General features: G+C 37.6%; 1 protein-coding gene across 6 annotated transcripts; it reads right to left on the bottom strand.

Annotated features, from left to right (window-relative positions):
• Positions 1-5,059: 5,059 nt before the first annotated feature.
• LOC111442597 (endo-1,4-beta-xylanase A-like) lies at positions 5,060-10,913 on the bottom strand. Of its 6 annotated transcripts, none has more exons than XM_023080025.1 (10): positions 10,802-10,913; positions 10,128-10,290; positions 9,239-10,015; positions 9,078-9,134; positions 8,532-8,899; positions 8,282-8,441; positions 7,695-8,038; positions 7,428-7,605; positions 6,789-7,325; positions 5,060-6,492 (listed from the first exon to the last, which is right to left on the bottom strand). In XM_023080025.1, the coding sequence occupies exons 3-10, from the start codon at positions 9,320-9,322 to the stop codon at positions 5,386-5,388; spliced, it is 2,835 nt and encodes a 944-aa protein (XP_022935793.1). In that variant the 5' UTR covers positions 9,323-10,015; positions 10,128-10,290; positions 10,802-10,913; the 3' UTR covers positions 5,060-5,385. The 6 variants fall into 6 exon arrangements, with proteins under 6 accessions (XP_022935793.1, XP_022935792.1, XP_022935795.1 ...); XM_023080024.1 differs by having other exon boundaries at positions 10,128-10,312; positions 10,802-10,907; XM_023080027.1 differs by lacking the exon at positions 10,802-10,913 and having other exon boundaries at positions 5,060-5,332; positions 5,363-6,492; positions 10,128-10,793.
• Positions 10,914-11,608: the final 695 nt, after the last annotated feature.

The raw sequence follows: 11,608 nt of genomic DNA, 5'->3' as shown, positions 1-11,608 counted from the left end.
TTTTTTTTTTTTTTTTTTTTTGCTTATTTTGCTTGGGGTTTAGGTGGTAGTTGACAAGTCTTCCTTTGTTCAAAGTAATAAAAAAAAAAGTAAAATAATTGAGATAATTGCAAAAAGCAAACAAGAAGGCTAGCAATTAGGGGGACTGTTGTTGATTTGAAACATTTTTTAATATATATATATATTTATAATCCTGAATTAATTAATTAATTATAGAAATATTACCAAATTAAGTATCCTTTACAAATAGAATGTGTGTTCCAAATCCAATTCCAATTTGAATATAAGAAGTACATTTAATTAAAGCATTTTTAACTTATTTAAGTAAATATTTTTTATAAGTTAAGAAAGGGTGCGTGGGGGCATTCCCATTTGCCCCAACCCGGCGCCCCCGGGGGGCATTAGGGGCGGCGTTAGGGTTTGGGAAGGTCTTGAGGGGTTTGGAATAGGACAAGTCCAAGTCCAAGTAGAAGACAGAGAGTACCACTCCATGTTCCATATTCATCATTCATTCACTCACTCACTCTCACTGCAACTCTGAAATGCTTTAGTGTAATGTATTGTAGTGTGCAGAGGGCAGTGCGTGTGCTGGTCCTCGCATCTTCCCCATGCATTAAACCATATATTATAAACATATATACATACCTACTTATTACTACTGCTCATACGCTCCATCCCCAGGTGCTTTCCATTTTTTCCATTTCCCAATTACCTAAGTCATTCTAACGTGTTTGGTCCTCGCTCAGATGAATCTAAGTAAAATTTTTAGAGTGTCTCACGTATGAGATCTCACGTGGATTGGAGAAATGAAAGAAGCATTCCTTTGAAAAATATAGAACACTCTTTCTACCAGATGTGTTTTAAAACTGTGAGACTAACTTCAAAACATAATGAGCTAAAATGGATAATCTCGTTAGCGGTGGGTTTGAGACCGCTACAAATGATTTCAGAGACAAATACCGAGGAGTGAACCAGCGAGGACGCTAGGCCACGAGGGTGGATTGTGAGATCTCGCATTGGTTGGAGAGAGGAATAGAGTATTCCTTATAAGAGTGTGAAAATCTCTCCTCATTAGATGCGTTTTAAAACTAGGAAGTAATTTTGTTAGCAACGGGTTTGTGTTGTTACATCACTAGGGGATAGGAATCTCTTTATAGATAACCGGGAAAAGCAGATAATATCTGTTAGCGATGAGGTTGAGCTGTTACACTCTAAAGGAGGCTTGACTATTAAAGTACCTATGATTAAGTCGGAATGTGATCATAATACATAGGGGTCGGAAAATGAAAAATAATTTAATTGGAGGAAGGGGTTAGAGAGTTAGAGGGCTTATCACAATCAAGTCATATCGTCCTTTTTGATAGTATCATATGAAATGAGCTGTTAATGTCGCATCTAATTTGTGTCACACCCAAGCATAAAATACCTCAACATAACGCTCACCCCATTAACTTCCCTTCTCTCTTCTTCTTAATAATTCATTTAACCATTATCATCCTTTTACTCTCAATTAATTAACTTCAATCACAATACTAATTCATTCAAAATACATGGATTAAAAGCAAATCCATATATATAACTAATTCACTTTATTCAAACTATAAATAATTTAGATTATAAGACTAAATAGGAGTAAGCAGCTCGACAAGAAGAGGGGCGCTTTGTTTTCCTTTTCTTAACGCCTCATTTCCCTTTTCCCGAAACACTAACGAAATCGTAGTTTCCTGACGAATGTTAACTTCTATAATCCATAGAATAAAACAGCATCTTGGGTGAAGCAGAGAGCGGTTTGGTCAGAAGCATCTACCCCGCACTCAATCCAATAAGCAAGCACATAATCAAAACGAATCTCTTTCTCTTCCAGTGTCAGACAGGGAAACAAAACATTCCTTACAAGGGTATAAAAACTTCTCTCTAGTAAACACGTTTTAAAATCGTGAGGCCTACGACGATATGCAACAGGCCAAAACGGATAATATCTGTTAGCGATGAGCTTGAGTTGTTACAAATGATATAGATTCAAACACCTAACAGTGTGTCAGCGAGGATGCTAAGTGTCACAACTTAACTATGAAGAGAGTAGATTGTGACCTTCACGTTGTGACAAGGGAAGTAGCGCCCATCCGGCCACGCGAGGTTACGCAACTTCCCAATTGAAAAAGTAGAACTATGACACTAGGCCTCGAATCAGATGGATTGTGAGATCCAACATTGGTTGTAGTGTTGGTCTTGAACGGTTACAAATGATATAGAGTTAGACACCAGGCAATTTACCATGCTAGCCTCCAAAAAAGTTGAATTTTGAGATTCCACGTTGGTTAAAGAGGGAGAACTGTGGGCGACAAAAAGATTTATTTTGCTTAAAGTGTATGATCGAATAATTGGAAAGGGTATTAATTTAATTAATTTACTTATAATTATTTGGAACTCATTCTTATAGCCCCCAGTTTAGTAATTGGTATAGTAAATTGACTCTTCAAAAAGAAAATTTAGCTTTATAGTTCTCTTTTTTAAGTCACCCTTTCATCAACCTATTAAAAGCGTCCTTTTTTTTGTTTTCTTTTTACGAAAAAAAAAACTTTATAAAAGTAATAAAATTACGTGCATAATTTGGAAATTACCCTTCTTAATGCATCTCACATTTAAAATATCTATAAAAATTGAAAATTTAATATTCTTTCCCTAATTTCTTTTATTTATATATATATTAAAAAAAATATAATATTTTGTCGTTATAAACTGTATAAGGTAAATTGTTATTTTATTATATTTAAAAATTGAAAGCAAGATCAATTAAGATGGTGGGTATTTGAAGAATAAAAGTAGTATTTTTTTTCAATAAAAAAGTAGTAATTGCAAAATTAGTTGATTTCAACAGCGTCTTAAGTTAATTGACCTTATCACGTATGCTCGTTCAATCATTAATTCGACAATTATTGAACTTTATTAATTATGAAAAATATATAATTATGGAATTCTTTAAATAAAATAAGTTCTAAAATCTGGAAAAGTCAAATTAGGCAATCAAAATGATGGGAAATTGGTTTTGGGGAAGAAATTATGTGGGGCCACCAAATCATCTATTATTATTTCTTCGTCTATAGCTTTTATTATATCTGAAATTAGAATGGGAAATTAATGGAAAAGAGAGAAGTAGTTTTTTTTTTTTTTTTTTTTTTTTTTTTTTTAAATTTTTAATTTAAAATTAAAAGTATTAGATAAAAGTAAAGAGAAAACTGTTTTTTAGAAGACAAAAAATGGAAAAGGAAAAGGCGAAGAGGGAGAATTTTAAAATGGTTGAGAATAATGGTGAGGCGACGGGCAAAGAGAGTCCGTGAAGCACGGGAGAGGCGCTGGCAGCCGCCGCAGGAGACCTCAGTACCACTTCCAATAATCTGTGGCTTATATTGTGTACCAAAATATGAACCAAAATCTTGTGTTCCGAGGGTTAGGGTTATGTTCTTTCAAGGTCCAAAAGAACAAAACATTTTTTATAAGGATGTGAAAATCTCTCTCATATTATTTTTTAAAAATTTGATGATATATAACGAATTAACCATACGACAATATTTAAGACAATGAGTTTGAATGAGGAGATACAAAATTTAAAAGTTAGATTTAAAAACATAAAGAAAAATAACATGACCCTTAATGTCTATGTTGTTGAAAAGGAAACAAATTTGAAAAAGCCATGTTTAGAGATAGAAGGGTTAACCATAATATAAAAAACAAATTTAATTTAATGGTCTTGAATAGATACCTCATTTTAAAAGATATCGAATATCATTAAAAAAAATTAAAATTCAAAAAGATTATAGAATTTGTACTTAGGAAGGATTATAATAATTAATAAACACAGCATTTTACTACTGTTTTTCACTTAAAACTTGTTAATGTTACATTTGTGGGTTAGTGTTGAGCTAAGATTGGTAAGAATTTTCTTTACCATAGAGAGAAAGGTTGACTAACTAAGTAAGGAAGAATATGTTGACTCGTATGGGTATATTTGAATGTTTGTACTCGATCTTTCAAAGATTTTTTATGGTCTAAACTATGTGATTGAGCTCTGACTCTTGCATGGTTCAATTTAGGCTATACACGACAAGTACTTCGATATATATTTGGATGAGCTTGAATTGTGTCTCTTGAAGTACAACCACACCAGAGACCTTATAATGACTCCAAACAACTACGTAGATCTAATATCAGTGTCTCATCCTTTGAATCAAATTCTAATTTGATTAAACTTTTGAAATGGAAGAGATTGAGGGAGGAAATATAAAGGCCAACGAGTCCTAATAACACCCACATTCATAGATAAGAAAAAGGGGGAATATAAAGGGTAAGACTAAAAAAGAGCATAAACGTGAGAGTGGGTGGAGGTGTCAGTGTGAAGAAGAGGGGGAAATGGCGCGCGAGAACACCGCGGGGGCTGTTTCGCCATATCCACCACAAACAGCTACCTCTTTCTCTCTCTCTCCCCCCCCCCCTTACTGCAACTCCACCACTGTCACTTCCACTTTCTCTCTCAACTCTCCCAGAAAAAAAGAAAAAAGAGAAAAAAAAAAAGAAAGGGTTCGTTGTTTGAACTTTTCAATAGGCGTGGGACCCAAAGCCCCATCCCCCATCATGTCAAACGTAAACTCAATCTGAATCTGAAGCAAAGGAAGAGAGGAAGAGCACACAAGAACCTCATCCTTCTTCCACATCTCCAGCTTTCTCTCTCTCTCTACACCCATGTGGGACGTGGGCTCCACCTAAACCAGGTATTTAGGGACAACGATGGGACTCTTTCTGGGTCCCATCCACCATCGTCTTCTTTCTTTAGAGAGAAAGAGAAACAGAGGGGGAGGGAGAAAGTTTTGTCGTAGATGGTGGGACCCTATCAGCTTGATTTGATGGTCTATGGGGCCATCCTCCTTTTCTAATCCTCCATCGTTCTTCTGCTACCAACGGTCTAATTTTACCCTCTTTTTTTCATTCATACTAAACCCTCTTATTTAATGACTGTGGGCCTCATCCCAGTAAATTCACCATTTCGGTCCAATCCATCCATCCATCCATCCAACATCTGTTTATTTCTTCCATGCAACATACCATTTTCTGCATTCTCCTGGGCCTATATAGCTCACTCAGGCCCACTACTTCTTCCTTAATTGGGCCCAGTATTTAAAGGTTTTAAGGATGCTGTCATCCAACGTGTAAACAACACGCGTGTATTTTATAGTTTTGAATGGGAATAATACAGATTGGAACTCACGTAGACGTAGTACAGCCAGCTAGGGAAGGGAACCATTTTGCTTTATAACCCCAAATCTTTGGAAAAGTAGTATATCTGCACTGCAACTTCTTCTTGTGTTAAGCACAACCAGTGGTTTGGTTTTTTCACAGATCTATAGATATCACCACAGCTGTATCTCCCTTTTCCACCTCAAATGTCTTTGAGATCTTCTTGGAGTCATTGACAATCTCCACGTTATATGTCCCCTGAAACCCTCTAAATTTGAATTCACTTTTCTCATCAATCTGCCCACTTGCGTGCGAAAGCCATTCGTGTTTCAGAGCTATGTATCGTTTCCCAGCTTCGTTTATCTCGCCTTCTGCATTCACTAAATGAGAATTGTCCCGGCACATAAACAGCTCCCAGAATCCCCATAACATTATACCTTCTACTGCTGGATGAGCAAAAGCTTCTCGAAGCATCACTTCCAAATCATCAGCCCTAATGTGTTCGTTTATGGACGACACGTCGAGCTCTGTGAACCAGATTGGAAGGCCTAGAATTCCCAATTTGTCTAAAGCAGATCTAACAACTGGTCCCACTGGACTATCAATATGCCCTTGGATCCCAATTCCTCCCACTGGAGCCCCTTGCTCCTGCAGTTGAAGAATTTGCTCTATGTACTTCTCTGGAGAAGACCTCGCGTCACGCCTATCTTCAACGTGATAGTCATTCACGAATAGTAGAGCTGATGGATCGAGTTTGTTAGCGTTCTTAAACATGTCTGCTCGGATATCTTTGCCAAGATGATCTTGAAAGAACGATCCATGCAACATCTCATTGTTGACATCATAGTGCTTGAACTTTCCCTTGTAGCGTGTCAATAGGCCTGTAAGGCGATTTTGAACAGCAGCCATCATATCATTCTTGTTTAAGGACTGAATCCATTGTTGTACTGTACTCTGCACTTCCCAGAAGATGCAGTGACCACGAGTCTCTATGTTGTGGCTCTTGCAGAAATCCAGTAAGTCATCAGCATCCTTATAGTTGAAGTTTGCTTGCTGCGGCTCTGTCCAATACCACTTGAGCTCATTTCCAAACACAGCCCAGTTGAAATTCTTGACGAAAAACTCGACAAAATCTTCATGGTCAATGTTTGTTCTACTAATGCAAGTCCCAAAAGGAAAACTGTTCTGCGTTTGTCTGACTTTTATAAATGTGCCACTAGAGCTGGATCCTGAGAACTTGAGGGTGATATCACGCCTGCGGATCTGAAGGAGTCCAATTAAAACAATAAAAGCGCAATCAGCAATAATAAGTTGCCGAAACGAGAAAAGTTAAAAGTCATGATGCAGAAAACGAAACCTGAAGAATTAAGGCATGTTAAGAACTAATATTGCACATCAAACTAGATAAGCATTTACCATAAAGTTTGATTTACGAAGAGTATAGTACTTCACGCTAAGAATACTGTACCAAGATGATGGATTTCATTCTTAAGGAATCAATATTTTATAATTTCTTCCTCTACTTGACTCTGTGTGGTGCATCACTCTCTAAATTTTACCTTATCTGTCTGCGTTCTCAAATATCTAAACCTTGCATGGCGGTCAACAGGGAAAATTTGAAGTCCGGCAACCATTAAGTCGACACCTGGAGCAGGGCCTTGTATATAAACCATTATCTTTGCTGCTTGCTTTTCAATCCTAAAGGAACCCCCAATTTCATGCCATCGATCATCACTGATCTCGACTTGCCCTCCATTGACCCATTGGTTATCCACTCCGAGAGCAACATTGACATTTTGTGCACCAGTTGCCCCAGAGCCAATCTTGACCCAAGCAGACACTTGATATGTGAGAAAGAGTTTCACCTTATCGGTTATCATCTGACCGGGACCCATCCAAGTTTGTGTGCGATTCGTCACGAGAATGAAGCGACCACTTAGACGTTCGGAAGGGCCAAGGGAGTCTCTGGCCATAGGAGGAACAATATGTGGTGACCCTGTTCCAACACTTAGTGTACAACTTCCAAGGGGAAACCATCCATTGGTGCTATTACTTAGATTGCTGTTCTCAATGATATTGACTCCATGGGCCGAATTCTGCACGATAGAAACAAAGAACAATAAGTCACTCTATAAACTCATACAATAAAGCAAGTCTGGAAACTCCTAAAATAGATCTGCAATTGCTCATTCAAGCACCTCAATACGAAGTGGGGGTGAAGGATGAGTCTTTTGTGCATGCTTGACAACAAGACTATCAATGAGAATATCGACCCCCGAAGGTGGACCTTCAATATAGATGACAACCTTTGATGGGGAAGCATTTAAGAGAAACTTCCCCTTTAATTGTACCCAATCCTTGTCTGTTGCCTGCACACTTCACCAAATCAATCGCTTATCAGTTTCTTCACAAACTGTAGAAGTTTCTTTATATCAAGGTGGAAAAAGATAAAAGGAAAGACTAACTTGGCAATTCCGATATATTGTTCACGAGAATTTGGTGATTGCACCCATAAAGTGGCCCGTACATCAGTAGTGGTGATATTGTTGCCAGATACACGAACAACAGCAGCAACATCATAAGCAAGCTTTCGCTGCACCCTTCCTGTGATCTCCTGCTGAATCCCGTTCCAGCTCTGTGTGCGTTCGGTTGCAGAGGCAAAAAACTTCCCAGACTGTGAGAGAACTTTTCCATTACACATTGAATCGTGCAGAGCAATCTTGCATCCTCTTCCAGACCAATTTTTAGGGTCATGATTAAAATTTGGGTTCAGAATAAGATTCCCATTACAGGCATTGGCATTTCCAGTCTTCTCGGATAGATGGTCATGAAGAGAGAGTTAAGTTAAAATCAACCAAAAACTCAATTTTTGCTGAAGAAAAGAAGGCATTATTTTGAATGACAACGATCCATATAAGAACAATAGACGTTAAATTCCATTGAAGTTTTGGATGTGGATTGGACAAGAGGGTAGGCAGACAATGGGATTTCTGAAAATAATTCTCTTAATAAATTAGAGAAGGACGAGATTAGCAACAAGAAATACAATTACCTCCAATTCATTTAGACCAGTACAGGTAATCTCAACTGACTGTATGAGCAAATCAATACCCGGAGGAGGCCCTTCCAAATAGAATACAACACGGTCCGGCATGGTTGACAAGGAGAATGTCCCCTCCAACTTCCCCCACTTCTCTTTCAACACAGAAGTTCTGCATGCACTTTTTATCTATTAGTTTTCCAAGTCCACATATTCTCTTCTCAAGGAAAAATGATGGAAACGTGACAATAAAGTTCGTTACCTTCCAATGCACAAATAGTTTGTAGTAGAATCTTTGTATAGTAGCTTTAAAGTTGCTACGACATCAGCGGATCCTTGAAGATATCCTGATACCCCAACACTTGCTGAAACTGAATAAGTAATACCAGGGGAAATGTTGTTAGTGATTTCCTGTTCCAGTCCCTGCCAGCATTCGTTTCGATCCGTAACAACAGCATACTTAGCATATGAATTGATGGATAATTCATCCCGGTAATTTGACTCGGCCAAAGTTACATAGCCATTACAGCAATTGGAGTGCCAATATTGCAGTCCCATTGAGAAGTCATGATTCAGTAAGATATTAGCAGCACGTGGAGGACTTAGTTTGGTTGGGTGTTCTTCCATTGCCTGTCATAAAAATATGGGTTATATTGATAAAAGAAACCATCTAGATAAATGAACTCTAGTCAAAATCAGAGTTCACAGAAATCCCTACGATCAGAAACATCACTATGACATATCAGATTATATAAACGATCCCAGCCTGGAAAAGGACAATTGTAAAAATGATGAAACAAATCAGTACCCCTGAAGCTTCACTGGCGTTGTTCGTCTGGGTGCTGTTCTGGGTCACAACAAAGCTCTAGCCGAATCCAAATGCAAAACCAATTTTATAAGGAAACAAAATAAGACACAGTATAATAATTAAAAGAGAAATAGAATTTCTTGGGGAAGGGTGAATGGCACCTGAGAAGGCTTGTCACTGTTGGGATTCTGATGATTGATGTCCGGAGATTGGCTTGCGAAGCAGCAGGCACATGCCCTCCTCATTTATACGAACTGCAATTAGATTTAATCTAAGGAAAGCCAAGACATCCAACTAAAAAAACAATGGAAGTCCCTTCTCATTAAACTAATGATCAATCTGCTGCAATTAGCTTCCGTCAAGCAATCCCGATTTGAATATTCTCAAAAGAGTTTCCATATTTTGCTTTGTCTTGCAGATTAGGCACTAGTGCCCCAGTATGCTTGAATTGAAATAGAAGCGTCAGGACTGTTCTATGTTTCCCAATTCCACTAAAAGCCTATCTCTTGCTTTCGTTCTTGTGCAATTTGATTATCAGAAGAACTTGCTTAAAAGAAATATGATAGCACAGACATCTATGGAAATTGCAGTTTGGTGAAGCGGGTTTTTCAAATGTTTATATTAGATGTAAGGGGACAGTGGATGTGACTTTTGAACTCTATTCGCCCAGATTCTCGTTGTCCACAGATTTGCCTTGAGAAACAAATAAGATTTGGGTTTCCCTATTAGATGCTCATAGCCTCAAGCTGTTTGGAGCCCTCATTCCCAACAGAAAACTGTCTTTCACGACAAAAACTAACAAAGCCTAAATCTGCCAATGCAACTGCTCGATTATGCCTCCACATTTGAGACTCAATTTCAGAGTACATACAACCAGATCGCAGTGCCATTTTTCCAGATGAGTTGATATTTCCTTCGTTAGCTCTGCGCCTTACTTCCTAATGGGAATGAAAATATGTCCGATTACAATATTGAACCAGATTTGAAAGCATTGCCTCAGAATGCAACCCAAATGGAAAAACAATTTCTGGGGAACACTCGGCAAATTACCTATGGGATTTTCTGGCAGATTTTCAGTACAAGAACCAATCAAATCCAAGCATATTTAAACGCTCGCAGGGCATGTGCACTAAAAGTCAATGGGAAGGAACCTCCGAATTCAATTGTTCTAAGGTGATGCGATCCATTGCTTTCTTCTACGAATTAAAAAAACCTAACAGGCACCAGAGCGAAACCTGTAAACTTCATTCACTAGCATCATTATCTCGCAACAAGTGAAACTAACGATTGAAATCATCGACTCAGCTTAAAAGATAACCACGAAGAAACCTTAATTCAAAAGACCAATGGCTTTCAGTGAATACAAATCAGAATACATGCCAATAAATATCAATGCAAGGCTCTGTTTAAAAAGTTCCATATACGAAAATTGCAATAGATTATACAATAGAGAACGGCGAAAACTAACTATCTAGTCGAGCAACAAACGCATGTTAGACACTTGCAGAAGAGCCCCAGGTCATGCTGAATCAGATTTGGACACGATTCAGTGTGAATCTAGATCGTGTCAGTTTAGAAAGAATTGAATGGAATAACAATAAACATGACGATTTCGAAATATCGAAATATCGAAAATCTAAACAAGGAGGCGATAATGATCTATACTCCCCCAGAAACGAAATACAAAAACGAATTGCGATTAGACATAGCACGCTACTGAATACCTGAAATGAAAATGAACAGACTCTGAGGAGAGGCCGCAGAAAACCCCTTCGAGAACCCACTCGTTCGCTCGCCAACGAGTTGAAAACCCGCGAAATTTTGTTGATTGTATATGATGTAACCCAAAAAGAAATTGCATAAAAATCGTTTTTTAAAAAAATATGAAAATAAATTTAATGTGAATTTCTCAATTGCAGGCTGATGGGCCGTAAACGAATTCAAATGAATACAGGCCCAAGCCCAAAACCAAGCCCAAGCCCAAGCCCAAGCGCAATGAGTTTGTTTAGTTGGGCTGCATTTCGCGAGAAGTGGAAAGACCATGGATTTGGGCCCAATCCGAACCGGGTTCAGAAAAAACTCGCAAATTTAATGAAAAGTCAAAATTATCATATAATTAAATAATGGATGAAAGTGGAGAGTTAAAATCGATGATTATTCAATATCACAATATCCGCTTCGGCAATTGTCATTTAGCGCAAAGCACAGAGCACAATGCCCGCAAAACACGGACCCCGGAAAACTGTACCTATCCATAATAACTGCTTTCTTTATTTGTTTATATAAAAATATATCCGCTCAAAATATTTATTAAAAAATCAAAAAAAATATATATCTTATATAAATAAACAATAATATTTCGCACTAAAAACCTTAAAAGATTCTACTCAATCTTCCTCGTACAAGAGGCCCGTTTATTCTTGTTGGCAACTTGCAATTTTAAAATTAAAAAGGAAAATCAATTGAAAAAAGGAAGACAGGATATATATGATTTATAAATATTATATCACCAAAATTGTATTTAAATAAAT

The sequence above is a fragment of the Cucurbita moschata genome, unplaced genomic scaffold, assembly GCF_002738365.1.
Source record: "Cucurbita moschata cultivar Rifu unplaced genomic scaffold, Cmos_1.0 Cmo_Scf00005, whole genome shotgun sequence".
NCBI classification, from domain to species: domain Eukaryota; kingdom Viridiplantae; phylum Streptophyta; class Magnoliopsida; order Cucurbitales; family Cucurbitaceae; genus Cucurbita; species Cucurbita moschata.
This window is presented reverse-complemented; position numbering and strand designations above follow the sequence as displayed.